The following is a 24,229-nucleotide window of genomic DNA, read 5'->3' on the forward strand; positions in this document are numbered from 1 at the left end:
GGCTTTTGTCCGTCTTTACCATCATGGATCCCCCCATATGAGTGTAAATAGTTGTGAGATAGATTGGTTTTGAGTACCCAACTCGGAAAAAAAAACCGGTTTACTCTTTTCTACACCTTCTATCTTTAGTTGCAATTAGGACTGTTGAAAAAGTTCGTGACTCGCTTGATAAAAGCTCGACCTGAGCTGAGCTGGCTCATTTTTGTAACTAAGCCGAGGTCGACCTATGCTCGGATTGGGTCAAAGCACAGATTGTTAGCTTAATCATAGGCTCACTTTACTTCAAGCTCGAGCTCTATCCAAGCCCAGCAGTCTCATAAACAACCTTACTTTTAGCACAACGTTCCTAAAAAACAAACAAAAATACAGACTGCAATAGAGGTGACTGGTTTGTACCCAATTTCGTAACCGGTTACTAACCGGTCCAATCCTAACCAGTTATTAACTGATCCTAACCGCCGGTTAGTAACCGGTTTTTATTATTGATTTCAAAACCGGTTATAAACTGGTTAACCGATTTTTTTATTTTATTTTATTTAAAATTGGGTTTTTTTTCTGGTTATTAACTGGTTAACCGGTCTCGTCTAACTAGTTACTACCAGACCCGAAAATCCGGTATAACTGAGTGGGTTCATTTTTGTAACTGAGCCGAGCTCGACGGCTTTTTAGAAAAAATAGAAAAACATATATAATATACATACTACAACAAAAGCCCATAACATATAAAAAAACCCACAGTCCATTATCCAAAAACAAAAAGCCCAAACTGTGTTCAACCTAACCCTAATAAAAACCACTCATTCATTCAGTCACTCCATATTATCATCTCATCGCCGCACCTTCACCACCCAACCTGCAAAGATGCAGATCTTCGTGAAAACCCTAACCGGCAAGACCATCACTCTGGAGGTCGAGTCCTCCGACACCATCGACAACGTCAAAGCCAAGATCCAGGACAAGGAAGGCATCCCACCGGACCAGCAGCGTCTGATCTTCGCCGGGAAACAGCTCGAAGACGGCAGAACCCTAGCGGACTACAACATCCAGAAGGAGTCAACTCTCCACCTGGTGCTTAGGCTCCGTGGCGGTGCGAAGAAGAGGAAGAAGAAGACGTACACGAAGCCAAAGAAGATCAAGCACAAGCATAAGAAGGTGAAGCTGTCTGTGTTGCAGTTTTATAAGGTGGATGATTCTGGTAAGGTGCAGAGGCTCAGGAAGGAGTGTCCGAATGCGGAGTGTGGTGCTGGGACGTTCATGGCTAATCATTTTGATAGGCACTATTGTGGCAAGTGTGGCTTGACCTATGTCTACCAGAAGCCTTGAGGATTCAGGATGAGGTTGATTTAATATTATCTTCTCTTTTCTTTTATGTTATGGATGCTTTTTGAATTATTGTGTTGAACTTCTTTTTGATGGTTTTAGATTTGAATGCTTCACTTGATATGGATTCTTAATAGTTTTCATTTTATGTTTTTTTGGTTTAAGTTGAATATTTTTAATGCTCTGGTTGATTATTACATGATAGTTTTAGTGGGTGTTAAGTTTATAGTTTAGTCATTACTCATTAGAAATGTATTATTTTGAGTTAGGATAATACATTTTGTTCAAGTTGCTGACTGATGTTTAAGGGCTCACTTGTGGCAATCTTAGTTTATTGAAATCAGGGGTGTAAATTAGATGAGTACGGGCTTGAGTAACTTCGAGCTTGATTTGTTTAACAGAGAGCTTGATCTCGAGCTTGGCTTGTTTTATTAACCGAGATTCTAAGCTTGGCTTGTTTTATTAACTAGAGCTTAAGCTTGGCTTGTTTTATTAACTGAGAGGTTAAGCTTGGCTTGTTTTATTAACCAAGAGATTGAGCTTGGCTCTTTTGAGTTTTAATATTAAAGACTGAGCTCTGCTAGAGAGCGATTTTTCAAGTATGAGCATGGCCTGCGGCCATTTTTTTTTCAGCTTGAGATGGCTTGTTAGCATTTTTTAAGCTTCAGCTCTGCTTAGGCTCAGCTTGTTTTCTATCTTAACTATTTTGTATATACGTACAAAATAGTTATATCTTTATGTGTATTTTGATTATATATTTATATACAAAGAATATATTTTTTATCATATATATAAACTTCATTTAGTGGCACACTCTTATTCTTAGGCTTGAGCTCATTTAAGTTGATTAGACTAGATGCTTGGTGAAGCTGATAATCATCTGAGAATCATGATGCTTTCTTTTTATACAATGTGGGGGGATTATGTTTAGAATTGATCATATTGAAATTTGGATACAATGGTTATTGCTGTATTGTTTAGAGTATAAACTGTTTTGTGTGAATGATTTGATCTTAGAAGTATTTGGTATATGCTAAGATCAAAGAAGTGTTTGGGTAGTTGCTTTTGTGATATGATACCCTTTATTTTGTTCAAGTGGTCGATCAGTGTTGAAGGGTTGTTATTTATAAATTATTTTATTCACTTCTTTTAATATTTTATATGATGAGAAAAGGCTACAAACGAGGCTATGCTCGTCTCAACTCGTGTAGTACTTTAAATGACCCAAATTTCGGCTCGAGCTTGATTGGGTAGCTTAATACTAATACATAGAAAAGAAGTCTAAAAGAGGTAAAAGTGTAAAACTTAAAAATACACAAGTCTTGTTAGGGCTTAGCAAGGCTAAACGAGCTTGCCATACAAGGCTTGCTCTCGGGATCATTGATTAAATGAGCTTTATTTGAGGCTCGCTTGGCTCGAGCTTGAAAAGGCTCGGTTTGTTTGCACCTTGCCATGGATTTTTTTAAGTGAATAAACAAGTAGCACGTAAATGCTATCTTACCTCTTAATCGACCTGAATGACTGAATCAGCTAAAGTTGGGGCTATATGCTTTGCTAATTTTTTTCAACAAGTTTATATAAGCTATCGTTTTATCAACCATTTGTTCTTAAGATCACTAGTATTTTTTAACAAGATTTGCATTGGGTGGTTGTGTGTCCAGTGTTCACTCTGTGTATTGAGTTAGTTTGGATAATTGGTTTTGGGCGTTTATCAAACCATCTTTAAGCCAACTTTACTTGGAAATACTAAGCCCAATTACCATACCAGCAATCAGTGGTGCTGTTACTGTATTGTATCTCTTTTTGGACTGTATTTTACTGTTTTTGATATATAAGTAAAACATAAAAAAAGGGTAGTTATGGTGGTATCAAAACTCTAATGGTGATGTTTGGTTCTGGAAATTTGAGACCAATCTGAAATCAGTTATCAAATATCGCATGCTAATAATGTCTGTTCATAGACCTATAACGAGGTTCAAGCTGTTGACTGTTGTCTTGTAAGTGGTTTAACGTTAAACCCTGGTGTCAGGAGGCAAGACAGACCAAAATTTGAAAGACCGGCACAAGATTAAGTAGTGTTTCAATAAGCATATACTGCAACTGCATCATATACATAACTAAGATACATAATTTTTTAGAACGACTTTCTTGTATTTAGGTTACTGTGCTCTTCAAATTTATAGAGCTCCGATGCCCCATTTTGACCATGCTATGTTGCCTTAACTAGCACACGTCGGCTTCAAAGTTTGGTTTGGGCGTTCCCTCATACATAATATACACACATACATAAAGTATAAATAGATACGTACATATGTACATACATATATACATACATGCTAAATATCGATTCATAAACCAGTGATTCCTCTTCAAAATCTACAAGCCGGTTCCTATGAAAGGTTCCTATGAAATTAAGTTCAGTACGATTCAAATTGTTGGGTTGATTTGATTAACTGATCTTTTTATCCATCTCTACATCCAAGTAGCATAATTATCATAGATTTAGATTGAATTTATGTAGATTTCGCTTGTAAGTTTTCTCGTTTTGTTCATAATCATCACTGTGAGCGAAATTGAGTGGAAATCAGGTGTACATATATAATTTAATTATTATGTTATCGGATTGTGGTTGGCAACAAACGTGATAGTTAGGATGCTGCTAGTCAAAATATCAGCATGAATTATATTATAAGCCCATAGGTGATGGTTTGAGTTAATAAACTATAATTTGTCATTTTTGTAAACATGTACCAGGGTGTTCATTAGTTTTTTTTTTCAATTTATTTATTTTGAAAACCCTTATATCAAATAAAAGCGAATTTAGGTACTTCTTGCTCGTCGTCATGTTCATCACCTAAAAATTATTGAATTTTATTTTAAGGTTTATGGGCATATATTTTTTTTTAACTGCATAATTTCATTCAATAAAACCCCGGTCTGCATACCCTACTAACAAGAAGCTAGCAGGCGTAGTCAACAACACACAAATCAGACACATAATTGACAAATTCCATCTAGCCTATTTTACATTCACACGTTTCGTTCTACTTTTAATTCACACAAGGCTTAAAATTTTAACGTCTCTGAGGATACTCTCGACCTTGATCATCTTGTCTGAGTGAAAATATTCATTACATGCCTTCCACAAACACCGGCACGCCACCAGAACAATAATAAAATGAAAACTACTATGTATATTGGCAATTCTACGGACTACCATGTTTATTTATATTTCGGATAAGAACGTCCTTACGATAAAATAATAAGAAAGGAAAAAAGCAAAAAGGGAAAACTATTAATTAGAAAGTCAAAACGGAATTGAAGAAAGTCAAAATAGGGATGCTATCTGTAGGGGTATGATACTAAACCCGGCTTACGACCTTAATTTATTATGTCTGGCTTATTTTATTATATGGACTAATACAATATTATTGGGCTGAGGGGGTTTTGTGGAGGTAACCCTAACTGGGCTAGGCCCATTAGGGTACCATGATGGTGGCCATGAGGCTCCCTATATAAGGAGGTCTCCACCTCCTTATTAAGGGTTGTTGTTCTCAATAAGAGCCACCACCATAACCATTTTTGTGTCGGTAAACAAGAGATCCTTGAGATTTCTTAGCAGTCACCTCCACACCCCCAAAAACCATTGCAGATCTTAAGCTACCGGAGAAGAAGATCGAGTCGTGGTTCGTTCATCTCGAAGACCGGGGAACATCGTCATGGATCAGGTCAGATTCATTTCATGTTTCTACATTGGCGCCATCCGTGGGACCGGCAACGAACCACGTCTTGTTTTTCGTCTCGGTCCTCCGATCTGTTCATCAAATACTCTAGGTTCTACGATTTCTTCTTTTCAGATCTGTTCTATGGAAGTCCAAAAATCCGTAGATCTGAAAATATTTCTAGATCCGGAAATATACAAGAAGAAATACCACCAAACTTTGGGGAAAACCCTTAGATCTGTGTTTTTATAAGTGAAATATACCAGATCTAATTATGATTTTTTCAGATCTGGGTTCGTTTGAGCAATATTCACATTTCATATTCATAGATCTATAAATCCTTTCAGATCTGTTGGTTTTTACATAAAACCTACCTGATGTGGATATTCAGATCTGTTCCACGCGCGCTCAACTCCGCCATGCATGCGCGCTCAACTCTCCGCCATGCATGCGCGCTCAACCCCGCCATGCATGCGCGCTCAACCCCGCCATGCACGCGCGCTCAACTCCGCCATGCACGCGCGCTCAACTCCCGCCATGCACGCGCGCTCAACTCTCCGCCATGCATGCACGCTCAACCCCGCCATGCACGCGCGCTCAACCCCGCCATGCACGCGCGCTCAACCCCGCCATGCACGCGCGCTCAACTCCCGCCATGCACGCACCAGCGTAGGTTGGGCACACCTCATAATTTGCCCGAGGATGGGAACCTTGTAATACATCCACTTTTAGTTGATATGTTTTTGCAGGTTCGGCTACGAGTCGCACAAGCACCTATGACATTATTATTATTATCTGGCCGTTTGTGCCTCCATTATTATTTTGAAGACAAGTTGGGATAGTCATCCTGCGTAGAAGAGGCCCTTGTGGGCCAGTCATTATCATCATATTATAGCTCATAAGCCGCAACTCGCGCATGCTTCATTATTTTATAGCTCGTAAGTCGCCTCGCGCGCAAGCTTCATTATTTTTATAGCTCGTAAGCTGTCTCGCGCGCAAGTTGCTTTACATTATTATCGAGATGCGCACTCTATCTTTTATCAGGCCCCGAGCCACTATTGTTATGATGCGTGCTATATCTTATTCATGCCAGTGCACCATTATTATCATAAGGATCACAACATGTCACCATCATGGAGAAAACCTCTCAAAACTCAAAGACAATAAAGACAAGGCCTAAGAAAGGGGAAAAAACCGCCTCATATCCTAACACACCTTATGAAGTCCAGCGCTCCACCTAAACGCTTGCACGCCTAGGAGCAACACTGGACTTGGGGGGCTTGTAAGGGTATGGTACTAAACCCGGCTTACGACCTTAATTTATTATGTCTGGCTTATTTTATTATATGGACTAATACAATATTATTGGGCTGAGGGGATTTTGTGGAGGTAACCCTAACTGGGCTAGGCCCATTAGGGTACCATGATGGTGGCCATGAGGCTCCCTGTATAAGGAGGTCTCCACCTCCTTATTAAGGGTTGTTGTTCTTAATAAGAGCCACCACCATAACCATTTTTGTGTCGGTAAACAAGAGATCCTTGAGATTTCTTAGCAGTCACCTCCACACCCCCAAAAACCATTGCATATCTTAAGCTACCGGAGAAGAAGATCGAGTCGTGGTTATTGCATATCTTAAGCTACCGGAGAAGAAGATCGAGTCGTGGTTTGTTCATCTCGAAAACCGAAGAATATCGTCATGAATCAGGTCAAATTCATTTCATGTCTCTGCACCGTCCAATCCATCTCCAATTAATTATTTCTTTCCAACATTAAAAGCATGTTTGATGGCGACTGGGTTTAAGAAAATCGATGATAATAATAATATTATGTATGATCTACCAGTATCCTCCTAACTCCATTATTATATACATATACTGATATACATATAATACCATACCTGCCTGTGATTGTTCAATCACTTCACTTAATTAATTTTCACGATGGACGACGGCGATACAATCAATGAGCTGAATTCTTCTTCGCCGTTGGATCAAATCTCTCATCTCGCTCTTGATATCGGAGGTAACACAACACAGTTTCAATCACTGTTTCTGTTTGTTTCTTATCAGAAGATCGTTACTTCATAATGCGATTCAACGCCGACTACTACTACTACTACTACCTCAAATCACACTTGTTGTTATTACTAGTATTTATTATTTCAGTGTTTAGAGTCACAATTCGTTTCTTAATAGGACTCGTTTAACTACTTTATATCTCATGACTATAATTGATGAATTTAGGGCTTAATATTTCTCAAAATGGACTTCTGTGGTGTTTTTGTAATGCTGCAACTTAATATTCTTGAATTTAAACTGATTATTGTTGGTGGATTGAAACTAACAAGTTTACAATTACCTGAAATAAGTTTATTATTATTATTATTACTATTATTATTATTATTATTATTATTATCTGCTTATACGTTTTAAAAAAACAATCCTAAGCATACATTGTTATTTTGAATAAAATCAGTAGTATGAGTTTTTTAGTAACAAACTAACAATTGCTTAGCGGTTGATTTGAATTGCTGCAACTTAAAATTGAGTTCTGTGGCATTTTTGAATTGCTGCAACTTAATATTGCTGATTTTAAACTGATTGTTGTTGGTGCCATTAGGGTGAAATAAGTTGCTTATTATTATCTGCTTATAAGCATAAACTGTCAAATAAGTAATCATAAGCATACATGTTGGGATGAAACAAGTGTTGGTTCAGCTGGTATAGCAAAATGTTTGTAGGTTGATTCAGTTAAGACTTTGGTGGTGTATATGAATCCAACTATCTTTTCATACATATGCTGTATTCTCATCAGGTTCTCTCATCAAGATGGTGTATCTCTCTACTAACAGAGAAAAACCTGTAGATAAAACACAAAATAGCTCTTCAAAAGACAATCTTCTTAGTGGAAGACTCTACTTTTTAATGTTTGAAACAAGCAAGATCAACGAGTGTTTGGATTTTATTTCATCCAAACAGCTTCATTATAGAGGTATGCATCTTGACAGACAGTTAAAGTTATCATGCTTTAGTGTTAACTTGGTATTACTGTTAAAAGTTAACTTACCAATCCACATGAAACTTGAATATAATTAAGGTGGACACATGAATATTTTAAAGCGATTGTTCCATAATCTAATTTCAATCATGTTGGCTTCAGGTGTTCAGCAAAATGGGTTCCCAGCCAGTGACAATAATACTATTAAGGTGAAGACCATTAATCACACAATTGAGATTTTAACACATAAAAAAAGCAAGTGCATATGTTCGTGCGTTCTAAACATTAAAGCCAGACGGTTTCTATTAAATAACCCAACACTTTTACTGTCACACTTGCCTCAAATCTTCCTAAAAGAATTTTATACTTGAGATAAAATCTAACAACACTTGCGTGTTGATGTTGTATCTTGAAAATAGTTGCCATTCAAGGTCAACAGACGCAATTTAGAAATGCATCCTTGAATAATTATTAATCTGTCAACGTGCAATTTTATTATGGATTTCTCACGACATGCAATGCAACTTATTAACTGATATACTGTGTATCATGGTGAAGGCAACAGGTGGAGGGGCATTTAAATTTGCAGATCTATTTAAAGAAAAACTTGGTATTAGTCTTGACAAGGTAGATGAAATGGGCAGCCTTGTATCAGGAGCAAACTTTCTTTTAAAGGTGGGATTCTTAAATCTTACACCATACGGAAACTTATGACACAAATAAATCCTTTATTTTTTCTTAAAATACATGAAATAGTTCTAGTATTTCTTATAGGCTTAAGTTGGCATTAAGTTTTTAAGTAACATTATTGATTTAAACTTCCTTCTGATAGTCAGTGCCATCTGAAGCTTTCACATACGTGAATGGCCAGAGGAATTACGAGCAGATTGACCACAACGATCTATATCCATATCTCCTTGTTAATATTGGGTCCGGTGTAAGCATGATAAAGGTAATTTCAGTATTCACTTTTTAGCTAGTCTTGTATTTGTTTACAGTTGTAGTAAATGTTCATCTTCTTAGTGATCATATACTGCTATTTAATTGATATTTTCTAGTTTTAGTTTTTTTCATGTATGGCATAATAAGATGCTTAGATTTTTATTATGAGCTTTTAGGTTGATGGCGATGGCAAGTTTGAACGAGTCAGTGGAACGAGTGTAGGTGGAGGCACGTTTTGGGGTTTGGGGAAGCTTTTAACAAAGTGTAAGAGGTTAGCTGATTAATTTTCTTTTTTTTTTTTAAAAAAAAACAAGGATATGTTGGTCATTTACACGCACTTCATTGTAAAACCTGACGCCAAGGACCATGCGTGTTACACTTTCAAAATAGTTGGGACCATACGCGTAGTTTTTAAACTTAAGGACCAAACTTGCATTATGGGCATACTAAATGGGCCATTCGAGTAATTAACTCTTTGTTTTATTTAACATTTTCCTTCAGCTTTGATGATTTGCTGGAGATGAGTCATCAAGGAAACAACAGAGTGATTGATATGCTTGTTGGAGATATATATGGTGGAATGGACTACCTAAAGGTATCTGGATTTATTGTTCAACTTATTTATTTCTTTTGGTTATGAAGTTTGGCTATAAGAGAAAAGTTAGAAACAAGAATCATAATATCATAAATTCTCATAATCGTTATGCATTTATACCTTTATGGCTGCAACTCATGGTTTTAAAACTGAAGTAAATGTATTGTAAAACAAGAGATTTAGCATATGATTAAGCTGTTGATAATGTATATGCAAAGTGTGTAATGTGTTGGTCCAATAATTTCAAGGCAATGATGATCTTGTGTAGTTTCCATATTAATATAATATTCTTGTTAGTGACTTTGTTGCAAATTTGGAACAGATTGGTCTATCTTCAACAGCTATTGCATCCAGCTTTGGGAAAGCAGTATTAGACAATAAAGAGCTTGAAGAGTACAAGCCAGAAGATGTAGCAAGGTCCCTATTGAGGATGATTTCCAACAATATAGGACAGGTGAATTATAATAATTTGAACTTTTATCATCACATAGATATATAATCCATAGGGTGTGTTATAAACAAGCAACATAATTTGATTGACGTTTCATCTATCTAATTATATCCATCTATATTCCTACCTGGTAGCTTTACTAGTTGACTGGTTTCTTGCTTGTGTGGCACCTTCTATGATGAGGTGGCTTATCACTAAATTACCAAACTAGACCGTTTTTTTTTTAAAAACAATAATACAAAATATTATAAAAATAGTTACCAATGTAGCCCATTTCTGAACGACATCAGTTTTTTTTACCAGATTTGTTGGTTGTCTGTCCTCTAAATTACCAAACTAGTCCGTTTAAGAAAAGTATAACTGCTAGATATGCAACGTACATGATAACTTTAGGCTTATCAAGTATAGTTTTGAAAGTGTAGTACTTCAAATATTATTATAATTATTAAAATAAAACTATTTAGAGGGTTGTATGCATGACATACTTTTTGGTGTCAGCTAATCCTTTATAGTTGACTCGTTATAAATAAAGTTTAACCCAAATCGAGCCATTTATAACAATGGGGTCGAAATTGCGACCTCTATTGTAATATGTCAAGGTAATTTGAAATGTTTAGAATGAATCACATTGCAGTATGTGTGATTTTATTGCGATTATTGCTGCATTGCAACAATTATTCAAGGTAAAGTGCAAGTTCATGTTGATTAATATTTGTTCTTGATATGTTGTGCTCTTTTCAGATTGCTTACTTGAATGCACTTCGATTTGGTCTCAAAAAGATATTCTTTGGGGGATACTTTATACGCGGTCATGCTTACACTATGGACACAATATCCGTGGCAGTTGATTTCTGGTAAATTATTGGACATTATGATTTTTATATCTCATGCTAATGCTCACAAGCATCAATGGTAAGGTTTTATTATAAAAACAGTGGCAATTACAACTTGTCTTATTTGCTAAAAGTTCTGAATTTGTGTACTTTCATCATGTTCTCATACTAGATAAACAAACTAATAATGACCCTTTGATTCCTTATACCTTCAACATAATATACAGGATAGGGTTGCGAATGGATATTTGAAACCCGTATATATGTGTGTGTTTGAAAGTAGCGTACTTGGGTACAGATTATTGTTTAGTCGCATGGTGTCATTTTACAGCTGGTTGAAACAGGTCGGGCTGGGTCAACTTGTTAAATATGAAAGCGACTACTATTCATTGCAACGATAATCTTAAGTTCTTAAATAAAGCTATTGATGAATAATATGCATTAAAACAGTTTATTGGTGGCCGTTTGTGTCGAGGTCTGAACGTGGTTCGAATCACCCTATCTGAACATGACTTGATTAACTAATCGTGTCAAGATGTTGGACTCTAAACTGGGCTGTCAGTTGAACGGGTAACATGCTCGTGAATCGTGTTACCTGATTATCTGGAGGATTTAAACAGTTGGCAGGTTGAATTTTTAATGCTTAAATTTTATATTTTAATTTTAAATGGATTGACAGGTTGAAAACATGTCAACCCAAACCCGACATGAATAAGTGAATAACTAAACGGGTTAACCGTGTCGACCCGTTTATGACCATACTTTGTATAACCCCAACTTTGAATGGTTTTCTGACCCGTTTGACTTTTCAACCCATTTGACCTGTCGTCTGTCTAGCTATTTTTTTACCATATCAACCAATTATAACATTTTTAGGTCAAAACGTGAGTCTAATTTTTTATTTGACCCGTTTTCAGGTCGAAAGGCGAGGCAAAAGCAATGTTTTTAAGGCACGAGGGATTCCTCGGGGCGTTGGGTGCGTTTACGAACTATCAACTTGTTGAAGAATCCCCTTTCACCACAATGGACGACAACCGATACCCGCTTGTTGAAGATTTAAATGATAATGGAATTATCGAGTGTCGTGTACGGGCCAGCAGCTAAATACAGGTTACATAGTTAATTACAGTTTAAAGCAAGATCAAAATTCAAAACTAACTTCTTGTTCATTTGTGAGTCCTGATTATATTATATATAGTGAATTGTGATAGTGGGCCCCATTTTTAAATTTTAAGTGTGTCTGTATGTGCATTTATGTTGCTGTACTTTGTATTTATGCATGCTTCCATGAATATAACCATAACAGCATTGACAGGTCTATAAAGGTGGTTTTTCAGTGAACCCCAAAATTTTGTTTTATTTGAATAATTGCATCACATGTGACTCAATATGTGGGTTACAAATGACAAGATTGTATTTGTTCATCAAGGAATTGTGAGTTGTATTCTTGCATCTTTTGAGGATAATGATTTTAGGATCATGTTTGAATCCCAAAACCCATGTCTATAGCCTTTTTTTTTAATTATTTTTTATTTTTAAAAAGTTATTGTAATAACATGGTAAGTAAATAAAAGTGTGATGAAGGAAAAATAACATCGGACGGATGCATCTCCGTGTCTTTAGTGAAAGAAGGAACCGGGTGTCTCTTATTAAAAGCATCTATGTGTTCTAGGGTTGGAGGTCCAGTGACAGAGATAAAATCTATTAAACACTTAAACGTCTCGGTTCAAGTCCAGGAAAATACAAGTCCTTACAAAAAAATAATAAAAAATTAAAAGTGTCCATGCGCAGGCAACCGGGCTTAAAAGGGGTGAGAGTAACTAACCATCAATCAATCAAGTTCTTTACGTTTCCTTGTGTAGCAAGCACTTTTTCAAGAAAGTTTAGTGTAAGTTTGTACTTTATAGCAAGATAATAAAAATCATTATGTGTATAGATTTGAGGAAGGTAACTAAATACTATATATATTTTATGTAAATACTATACATAAAATCAATAAAATCATTAAGTAACTAATTAACCAAGTCAGAGCCATTTTGAGTGTTAGAATCAGAGGTCAAATGATCCGAGCTCATATTCTTATAACTTAAATGAGTCAAGCTTGGATTCGACTTGACTTATTTACAATTCTATAGGTGAAAAATATAAATTAAAGTTTTCATTTGCAATTAATAATAAATTCTCCCTCTTCAAAATTTTGTTGTCATATGACCATATCATGTCACTCAACTTTCGATATTTACAAAGGTTATCATTTCAAAACTTGCCCAACCATTCGACTATCTATACCATACTTTTATGTACTTATATTCGGCGTCCATTTAGATGCTTCCATCAGAAAGTTATTTAAGTACTTAAGAGCATTCTCATCTCATTCTTCATCTTTATCTCTATAATTACTGAAGAAACGTGGATCTACTCACTGGTAGCAGATCTACTTTCCTCGGGTGTGATTATACTATTTCACCGATGGTTCTTCTGGATCAGTGTTCTTCCACCTACAAAATGAACAGCGCCGTTACTTACCCCTCAGAAAGGGACAGAGGGGTCCTCTTTGGGGTAACCCTCCGGCGTGAGAATAAGTATGGTGTAGGAGAAGATAATAATGTGAGAGTAAGGGAATTGGGAGAGTATTGCTTAATAGCTGAATACTGTATGTTACTCTGTATGATTATGTGATTGTCTCTCTGTGTATGAGAAAATAACTGACTAGGGCTGCCTGTCAGTGAATGTAATTGAATATGCTTCAATGTGAATCAATGTGTCCCCCATAACTGTGTACGTTATGATGTATTTATAGTGCTAGGGTTTCCACTGATTGAGCTGAGACCAAATTAGGGTTTTGTTGGCCTCCTCCAATCGATTTGCGCCACGTGTCCCTGGAGACACCTGGTGCTTTTTCATTGGTTATGATCACGTGGTAACCCATGAGTCATGCTGAGCTGTCCACCTTTCATTTAGCAGCTGTCAACATCAGCATATCCTTATTCCTTAAAAAGATGCCTTCTGGAAGGTTGTCTGACGTGCACAATCAAGGTTGCCCTAATCCTGATTTGGATAAGGACGAGGTTGATTATGTGCACGTGTGATATGCGCCCCTCCTGAGGATGCGCGAGGTCTTCTCTTTATTCTCACGCGCAGATATTTCATGCGCAGATGTGATATGCACGAGCATGTGATATGCGCCGCGCGCTGGTGCGCCGCGCGCATATGTGATGCGCGAGCATATGTGTGCCTGGGCAAATGTGATATGCACGAGCATGTGATATGCGCCGCGCGCATATGTGTGCCTGGGCATATGATGCCTGAGCATGTTTTGTATGCGCCATGCGCATAGGTTTTGGCTTTGTGCCTTCATAATGTGTTTATCTTGTGGGTTGACCCGCCTTGCTCGGTGTTGAGGCGGGTACATACCTCTTCAATTACATTAAACACTACATTTCTCTCTACTGTTCAATTAAATAATATTTTTATACATTTATCATTACAGTTTTCTCTCTCCTCTACTCACAACCAATCCAACAAATATTAAAAAATAATAGGGGCAAACAATGTTCCCCAAATGTTTCCCCAAATTTACAAAAAATCACTACATTTTTCTCTCCACCCTATAATTTACACTCACAACCACTCAAAACCTCACCCTATAATTTACATACTCTCCTCACATAAATTTAGGGGATGAGATATGAATGCTCTAAGCAAATGATTCCCTTATCCAGGATCTCATCTCTCTTTAATATTCTATTTGTTAGTTTTTATTCCCTTAATGTGTCTATACATGCATGTATGACTCGTATAGACATGTATTAGTCGTATAGATTACACGTGACTGACAGGTGTACGGAGGAAACAATGATACAACTTTTTGCAATTTATACGACTTATATAGGCACTGATGTCTAGTATAGTTCTTCATGGCCCTATATGACTTGTATACGCCTTAATGCCTACTACATGTATAAGCCATAATATCTCATTTATGGCCCTATATGACTCGTATCGCCTTAATGCCTTATACAACTTTATGAATGAACTATATGTCTCGTATAAGCCATAATATCTCATTCTTGTTCAAATTTTATCAAATGTTTCACATTCACTCGTATACACGCTGTACAACTCGTGTAGGTTTTTGTCAACGTCATTTGACACCATCATCAATCGATTTGTCATCATTCCCTCCATAATCAAACGACTTGTTTTTAACCAACATCTCTATCATCAAGCGACTATATATTTTACAACTTTTGGATAACCAAATGCTCATGTAATTTATAAGTTACATGTTTTCAATTTATAACCATTTCGGATGCTATCTACTAATTTTTATTTACAACTTTTATTAATAAAAAAATATATGTCTATACGCTCTGTATATAGACATATCCGATTTGTATAGGCTTATAGTTCTATACAACCCGTATAGAGTTATACGAGGCACCAGAAACAAAAACAAACACCTTCCGGCATCTTACACGACCCAAGGCCTATACTAGCCGTATAGGCAAAAATTGATGTTTGAAGATTCATATGGTGTATGAAGATCACATGCCTTCTTTCTTTTTTTTAATGCACAATAATGTAAATTTACTCGTTTTCGTCTGAAAATTTAAGTCCGCCTCCATTTATGAACTTTTTTATACGCATTTTCATACACTCCCGACATTTTCGTCCGAGTTTTACCACTAATGGTTATGTCGGATCATGGGTCGGGTCATATATATAAGAAAAGAGAAATAGGAAATGGTGATAAGATAATGAAAGATTTCAATATACCTTCAACATCATACAGCGTCGCTACATTAAATATGCTATGAACATATTTCTTTTACACTTATCTTGTATGTTTTAAAATTTTTGGAGATACGTGTTAGTATAGCTTCAAAAACATTATCACGTCTATTTTTTATTGCTACAGCACAAATTATACAAGCATTTGACAATAATGATGACATGATTGATCTTAGAATCAACCCCCTCCCCTCCCCCTCTCTAATAGAGATATAAGTGTGCTATCGCCGGTGAGTCTAAAGTCAGTTATTCATCCAACTAGTCTAAAATTTTCAGTTTAATCGTAGTTCTTATGTATATAATATCATAATTTGTCAAAAAGATAATAAATAAAAACCTTAATTGTCTATATACACCTCTCTCATGATGTTATAGTCACATGATGCAATTGCTATTCCTAGCTCACCGATGCGAGAGGGAGAATCAATATGGGAGAAGCGGGGATTGAGAGCTTTCAAGAACCAGTGGAAAGGAAAGACTTGTTCCCTGCATTCCTTTCTTTCCAAAGAGAGTCATTAGTGCTAGGGCCTGTTACCAATTTAAAAACAAACAGTTAATTGTGAGGGGGGCTGACTTCACTAAACTTATAGCCACGTTCGATCATTGATGGATTTGTGGTTCTCAAGTTTCTATCGTCCTTATACTAAGTTTCAAGTCGTTTTAAATGAGGGGTATTTATAACGGTTATGTCTGGTTGACGTGTGACATGTATTATTTAGAGTGATTTTCTAAGTTTTATTGTGGATTTATGTAAAACCGCTTTAAATAAAAAAATTGGACTGCTTTAAAAAGTTTTTTTTAATAGTGTTTATGGGTCACACATAGGGAAGAGCAAATTCGGTACCGATTTGGTACCGTCGGTACCGAATTGGTACTAAAGTTTTAAGTTTCGGGATCTGTACGGTACCGGTATTTCCCGATTTTTTACCGTCGGTACCTGTACTATCCTGGTAACGAACCGAATATTTCAATACCGGTACCAAGAATTTACAATTTTCTGGATCAGTATTTTCGATACCGGTACGATACCGAGCTCATCCGTAGTCACACATACTATGTCCATAATTTTGGGATGTTACATTTTTTTTATAAACTTGGCTAGTGTTTTCCAAAGCTTACTAAAATTTTCTAGCCTATTGCTACCCTCCACGATGCCATCACTTTTAAAAACCTCTACCTGCTCTCGACGCCCACGTTTTTTAAATTAGTACTCATTTTATTAGATAAAATATAAAATACAGAAACATACGCACACCATTGATAAATTATATAGGCTATATGCAATTTTGTAAAACCATATTAGCAATATACATTTTCATCATTAAATCTTACTTTATGACCCTATAAATCTGGTACAACGAACATGTTCATACATGGCGTATTGTTATGCGAGCTCGTACAGTTTTATTAAAACTAGTTGATAGTTGATATGACAGAAGTTTGTTGTGCCTATAATTATATAAATCGTAGTAGTTTGTTGTTGTTTATAATTATTGTATGCATAAATACGTGGTATGCATATTCATACCAACCTAATAATTTCAATAACTTGCGATGTAGCCATTTTCTCAACCAACAGCATGAATGTTGTTCAACAGAAAAAAAAAAAAAAAAGAAAACGTAATGATTTCAATTTGTATTATATTCTCATAAAGTGATATACCTTTTTTTAACGACTAACTAAGTAACGCTGAGTACTTCGTACGCGGCCCTCATTGGCTATAGGTAGCCCGAGCCGGCCACTAGTCCGGACAGACGGAGCCCATAGCGGTTCACCTATTGTGGGATTCACCGAATAAAACCCGACCCCCACGCCCGCTAAATAGCACGACAGCGAGGAGCCGGTAAAACCGGGTGAGATCAGGACTCGAACCCTGACAAGCCAGGGTCATCCCTCATATCCCCCATATAAATTAGTGACGAAGTTTGAACCTCTTAACTCTCACTTGTAAAATGAGTGGGGCGTGGGGGTCGGGTTTTATTCGGTGAATCCCACAATAGGTGAACCGCTATGGGCTCCGTCTGTCCGGACAGCACGACAGCGAGGAGCCGGTAAAACCGGGTGAGATCAGGACTCGAACCCTGACAAGCCAGGGTCATCCCTCATATCCCCCATATAAATTAGTGACGAAGTTTGAACCTCTTAACTCTCACTTGTAAAATGAGTGTTCTACCATTAAGTCACAACCAATTTATCATAAAGTAATATACCTATAAAGATGAAACCATTAGGCTATGCGTAGTGAAGGGGTTACAAATGGGGGCGAATTGTGACACGCGGCGCCCAGTCAGCAAGGAGTGAGAATTTGTTTTTGGGGTGTAATGGTGTAGGGGCTACAAATTGGGCCTACAATATCTTTTTTTATTATTTTCTTTTTATAATTAAACTAAACAAATAAAAACTAATTTATTTAAATAATTAAATAAAAATGCATTAAAACTAAAAAGAAATACAAAACATACATAACTAAAAAGTAAAAAAATACATAACTAAAAAAAATACTAATATCCATAATATTCGAGCATTTTTTCAATTCGTTGTCGTTGCAATAATGCGGCATCTTCGTGTAACCCGGCCGTTTTGAAAGATTCATATTCTTCACTCATTTCCCGCAATTTCAACATAGCGGCAATCTTTTTGTGTTGTTTGTTGCTTTCTCTCATGGCATCGTTGAGTTTCTCGACACACTTTTGTGTTTTTTGATGATTTCTCTCAGGGGAGCTGTGAGTTTCACGGAATTCGGTTGGTTCGGGTTGTTGGTAGGATTCATTTTGCTAGATTTCTTGAAGAATTTGGGTATTAATTGTGTATGAAATGGATTGAAATGGAGAAGAAGGTGTACGTTTATATAGATATATATATATTGTTTTAATTAATTATTTTTTTTTTAAATTTTACCGTCGCAAACGGTCATTTGAATATAATAATATTATTTTTTAAACATCACGGCGACAAATACAAGCCGCCCCCGCCCCTTTTAGCCCACTTTTCGCCGGGGGGGGGGGGGGGGGGTGTTCTTGCCCATTCGCGCCCAAATGTCGCCCAAACTCACCCCCACTACACTTGCCCTTACTTACTTTTTAGAATATTTTATTCCTCCCCTTTTTATTTACTTTATAAATACTAGGATATATCTTACATAATACACGAGTGGTTAAAAAAATAAATTTAATAATATACATAATAACACATCTTTTGATTTCATAAGATATAAATAATGATAAATAAAATTTTAAAATTTATAAATATCTAAAAATCTCATTTAGTACACACATGTAAAGTTATATTTGTAGCTTTATTAGTAATTCCACAAATAGTAATAGTATTAGCTGATATCCTAGTCCGCTACTCTAGTTGAATGACATGTGAAAGAGTCATTTTGTTTTATTAGTATAGGTAGATTAAGACAAACTTTTTTTAAGCATGACCAAAATATCAATTAACTAGTAAATCACAACAAAGTGTTTATTTATTTGATCAACCATTTCTTAAATATAAATATATATGAATGATATATCCGTCGATCCCATCCCTTTATAACTAACACTCTACAGTCGAAAAGATTTCAATCAATTTGCTTATGTCACATGTCGTAAACCCATTCTGTAAGGCCCCAAACCGGTAGCCCTACTTTAGCGTCGGATTTACTCATAAACACAGTTCTTGCAATCAGAGTTAATTAAAACTTTCGCGGAAACGTTTACTTGAAGCATTCGTTACAAAACATTCAATCTCTTCTCTGATACTATAAAACAATTCATTATATTTAAAACATCTTTTCTTCCATCTTAAGATGCCAGCCGTTCAATCCATGCCATGTGCCATCCTCATGCTAGTTCTTTGGTCTGATCACCTGCGTGCATACTAAAAGTCAGCTACGCTGAGTGAGTTCTAGTTAATCAAGTAACTTATCATACAACCACTACATGCATCATATACGTATCCGCAGACACGTAGTCCACTATCTAACCTGCTTACCTTACCACTTAGCCTCTTATTTACACCTACCACCTTGCCACTTTGCCACTTTAATAACGTATAACGTTATGCCACTTTGCCACTTTAATAACGTATAACATTATGCCACTTTGCCACTTTGCCGCTTTAATAACTTAGTCACGTATAGGCTTACCCTACCACGTACTATCGTCGTGCCACTAACACTCTTACTACACTCTTGCCACTTCTAACACGCTCTACCTCTACTTGTCTACAACATGCTTCATATCATTTACATAATAAGCAAGTCACATCATAGCATTCATACACACTAATAACCACTTGGCAATCACTATCTTGGCGATGCGTGCAATATCCGGAGATCGTTCACGCACCAACAAGTATTATATAATAGCTACCTCGTATAACATCTATAGCATACACTTACCACTTAAGGTAAGTGTATTCACACTTCACATCGAGTATGCACACAGCCTCGAAAACATAACAAGGAAACGGGGCTAGAAACTCACCTGAACACGGTTACGTTCACCGTTAATCGTAATCCCTTTCTTCAGTTGTGCACGGCTGACTGTGTCACAAGTATACGTATCAATTAACTATCACTACTCATATTGTATTTCCATCTTTATATGACCCACAACGAACGGGGGTCCGGGGGCAGCGCCCCTGGCAGCGGGGTCTAGGGGCGGCAGCCCCTAGCAGGGCCCAAGGGGCAGAGCCCCTGGCTGGGGTCGAGCTGCCAGGTCAGCTTGGAAAATTTTTATTTCCATTAACTGTCTTAACACATTTTTCATTAGGTTTTTTAATTTATTTTCTAAGCGAACTTAAATTTAGGCGAAGTTAAACCTTAGGCGAACTTAGCTTTAGGCGAAGTTAAACCTTATGCGAACTTAGCTTTAGGCGAAGTTGTCATCAGGCGAATTTAGCTTTAGGCGAAGTTGTCATCAGGCGAACTTAGCTTTAGGCGAAGTTGTCATTAGGCGAACTTAGCTTTGCAGGCGAAGTTCATCAGGCGAACTTAGCTTGCAGGCGAAGTTGTCGGCTGCAGCTACTGTTCGTCCTTAATCATCTTCGTTTCTTAACCAAATAACTCGATTTAGGTATCCACGGAATCGTCTGACCAGCGCCTACAAACCCCAACCATCAAATCGACCTAACATCGATGTTTAAAGGGTGCGATTTAGGCATATAGGTTACGGGTTCTTTTATCAATCGATTAACCCATCAAATCGTAACCATTTTCAGTAAGTTTAGCTTTGTTGGATTCGTTTTTACCATACAAACACAGATCTATCATTTCTATACTAATCCAAACCTAAACGAACAAGTTCTCGATATAAACGTACCGTAAATGAGTCGAACTACGAACACGAGATGGTCTTGTTGCTTTGGTTCGTCACGACGATCTAGCACCAACGAGCTCGGGTCCCCGCCTTTGGATCTTGGTTCGGGTTGTGTGTTTTGGGGTGTGTAGATATTAGGATGGATAAATGGATGGAATGGAAATGATTGGGGTTTAAGGGGGTATTTATACTCCCTTAAGCCCATGGACCGAAGGCCCATATTTCCTTTTGGTCCCTATCTAATCCTATCTAACTATCCTACTAAGTCTTCATATTTTGCTATTATTATTATTATTATCGTTCCACTAACTCGTTTATTTCACCCGACAAAATAATATATTAAATATTACTTTAGAAATTTCGGGATGTTACACATTCAGTCGCTAGTTTTTTTTTAAATCGTGGCAGCTGACGAAATTTACTTTGTTTATGCCTCCGTAGATACGTCAGTTTTTCAGACGGGCTGAAAGGCGTTCAATCAAACGAGTTTTCGATTTTTATTTTTTCGTTTTCTTAAGCCGTTGAATCCGCTACGTATTCTAGCGTTTGACAAGATTATTTTGGCTTCTGACGAGATTTATTTTGACTTTTGACTTGACAGTATTATTTCGGGAAGCTAAAACCCTTAGAGTAATAATTAAAAAGCAACCACATCAACAAGTTTCCTATAAAGATTTTGAAAATGAGTTGATAATTTAGTAAGCTAAGAACGAGTTTGATTATAAATTTATTTTTAGTGTTATATATTCATTTATTTTGACAATTTCATTAATAGACAATTAATCGTTTCTCCATCGAAAATTTTCAAACCCATAGCCACTTATTAAGGTTGATGGACATTAATCATCATTGATACATATAAATGTAACACATTCGTGTTCGCCTATCATCTATATATAATTATATATATATTCTTCAAATTCATATTCTTTCACCAACAATAACAAAATGCCACCTTCCGTCGACGAATGTCCGACCACCGCCGTACCGGAACCAATCCACGGCGACGTACTGGAAGCCGTCCTCTCTCACCTCCCACTCATCCACTTAGTCCCCAAATCTCTCGTCTCCAAATCCTTCCACAAAGCCGTCACTTCCACTCTCTCTAAACCCTGTAAACCCCAACCATGGCTAATCCTCCATACTCAAACCTCACGCTCGCCTTACGTCACCACCACGTCAGCCTACGATCCACCCTCACGTCACTGGATTCACATCCACCAGCCGTCAATCACCTACGTGGCACCACTCCGTTCATCGCAATCCAATCTCCTATACATGATCTCTCCGTCAAAGTTCTCGTTCTCGTTCGATCCGCTTCACCTGACGTGGCACCACGTGGCACCTCCCTCCGTCTGGCGGATCGATCCCATCGTCGCCGTCGTCGGCCGCCACGTCATCGTCTCCGGCGGCGCGTGCGACTTCGAGCACGATCCACTCGCGGTAGAGATCTATGACGTCAGCTCACGCATCTGGACGAAGCCGGAGCCGATGCCGGAGGCTTTTACCGGATTCGCTTCGATGACGTGGCACTCGGTTGCTTCCGATGACCGGCGTATGTTCGTTTTGGAGAAAAACGACGGCGTTTTGCACACGTTTGATCCGGTGACGAACACGTGGTGCGGTCCGTACGATTTGCGTCATGATCGTCTCGTGATTCATAACTGTATCGGATTCTGTTACAACAGATTGATATTAATCGGAGTGTTAGGTTATCCGGATGACGTCATCGGCGTGAAGGTGTTTGAAGTTAATTGTGAGTCGTTTACGGTTTGTGAAATTACGGAAATGCCACTGGATCTGGTTGAGAAGTTGAAGTGTGATGAGTTGCAGGTTTCGTCTGTTGAAGTGCGAATGGCGGGAAACGTGGTTTATATTTATAAACCGGTGTTACCGGAGGAGGTGATAGTTTGTGAGTTTATGAATGGCGGTGAGTGTAATTGGTGGAGTGTGAGTAATGTGGTGGCGAGTGATCGGTGTGTAACGGAACAATTCGTTTTCACGTGTTCGAATGTTGGGATTCATGATCTTCGGAAAGCTACTCGGTCGAATGTGAATCGGAGGTTTAGATTTGCTTAAGGGATTTGATCCCGAATGTATATTTGACTGGTTAATGTCATCAAAATGTTACCAATCGAGATTTTTAATTAAATAGGTTCTGACGCGGCATAAAGCCATCAGGCCACTAGTTTATTTTCAACTGTCGTTGGAGCTACAAGATTATATTTAATTTGACGTCTGACAGGATTCAATTTGGCTTTCAACGATATTTTTTATGAACATTTTGAGAATTTGTTGGTTAAAAAAACATTTTGACGATATTGACTAGTCTGATGAACATTTTGCTCATTTTTCCTTTGTTTAATGTGTTACATACTTATATTATATATGCCATTTTTATATCGAGAAACTAGGTTGATAGGTAATAGTGAGATTTTAGATTTGATTTTAGATTTGATTTTTGTTGTTATGGCATTTTTTTAAATGTTGTGTTAGATATATAATAACAATTAACTAGTTGATTTAAGTTTTGTTAAATGGATCGTTGACCCTGATGGATAATTTTCTAAATGAAAACGTTAGAATCAAGGTAAAGGCTGATATCATTGTTGCCAATCAAATAAAACTTTATTCTATAGTATATTTATATTTATTGTTTATCCACTAGACCACCAAGTTAAATTTTATCATATCCAATTGAAAGGACCGCAAATTATGACATTTATGTAGCTATACTATAGTTGACAAAGAGAGTAAGGACCACCAATTATGACATTTATGTAGCTATATACTATACTTGACAAAGAGAGTAAGGCTGAGGGGTGTGGAGCGCGAGAAAGGGCGCAAGAGGCCAGCCGCTCGCGCCCCGGGGCGCGAGCACCATACCACCGAGGCGCGAGAGGGGCGCGAAAGGGGCGCGAGCGCGGAAAAAGAGGCAGGCGCGGATGGGCTAGCGGCTGGGGGGAGCGTGAAGGAGGTCTGGGAATGCGTAAATAGAGCCGTTGGGCTCTTTGTTTATTAAAAATTTTTTTTTTTCAGAGATAGATACATATATATGTGTGTACAGAGAGATAGATACATATATATATATATGTGTGTGTATCTATCTATGAAAGAAAGAAAGAAAGTGTAGAATAGATTGAGATAGAGTGGGGTTGAGTTGGTTATCAGCAGCTCACCTGGGTTTTGTTTGAATGAGATTAAAGTGGTCGAATTTGAGAAATTGGGTTTGAAATTGAAATGGGTTTTGTGGGTCTTGGGATGAAA

General features: G+C 37.3%; 3 protein-coding genes across 4 annotated transcripts; all 3 read left to right on the plus strand.

Annotated features, from left to right (window-relative positions):
* Positions 1 to 825: 825 nt before the first annotated feature.
* Positions 826 to 1,338, plus strand: LOC143531727 (ubiquitin-ribosomal protein eS31 fusion protein-like). The gene has a single exon (XM_077026972.1). The coding sequence runs from the start codon at positions 862 to 864 to the stop codon at positions 1,321 to 1,323; it is 462 nt and encodes a 153-aa protein (XP_076883087.1). The 5' UTR covers positions 826 to 861; the 3' UTR covers positions 1,324 to 1,338.
* Positions 1,339 to 6,809: 5,471 nt separating this feature from the next.
* LOC143531700 (pantothenate kinase 1-like) lies at positions 6,810 to 12,331 on the plus strand. Its single transcript, XM_077026943.1, has 10 exons — positions 6,810 to 7,065; positions 7,858 to 8,034; positions 8,203 to 8,249; positions 8,599 to 8,715; positions 8,873 to 8,992; positions 9,159 to 9,253; positions 9,484 to 9,577; positions 9,900 to 10,031; positions 10,770 to 10,882; positions 11,779 to 12,331. Exons 1-10 carry the CDS (start codon positions 6,984 to 6,986, stop codon positions 11,963 to 11,965), a joined length of 1,164 nt encoding a protein of 387 aa, XP_076883058.1. The 5' UTR covers positions 6,810 to 6,983; the 3' UTR covers positions 11,966 to 12,331.
* A 9,564-nt stretch (positions 12,332 to 21,895) lies between these two features.
* LOC143531701 (F-box/kelch-repeat protein At1g23390-like) lies at positions 21,896 to 23,135 on the plus strand. 2 transcript variants are annotated; one of them, XM_077026946.1, is made up of 2 exons: positions 21,896 to 22,586; positions 22,674 to 23,135. In XM_077026946.1, the coding sequence occupies exons 1-2, from the start codon at positions 21,911 to 21,913 to the stop codon at positions 23,039 to 23,041; spliced, it is 1,044 nt and encodes a 347-aa protein (XP_076883061.1). In that variant the 5' UTR covers positions 21,896 to 21,910; the 3' UTR covers positions 23,042 to 23,135. The 2 variants fall into 2 exon arrangements, with proteins under 2 accessions (XP_076883061.1, XP_076883060.1); XM_077026945.1 differs by having other exon boundaries at positions 21,896 to 23,135.
* Positions 23,136 to 24,229: the final 1,094 nt, after the last annotated feature.

This window comes from Bidens hawaiensis, unplaced genomic scaffold (genome assembly GCF_021521415.1).
Source record: "Bidens hawaiensis isolate Kalapana, Puna unplaced genomic scaffold, B.hawaiensis_p1.1 tig00009224_1, whole genome shotgun sequence".
NCBI lineage: Eukaryota > Viridiplantae > Streptophyta > Magnoliopsida > Asterales > Asteraceae > Bidens > Bidens hawaiensis.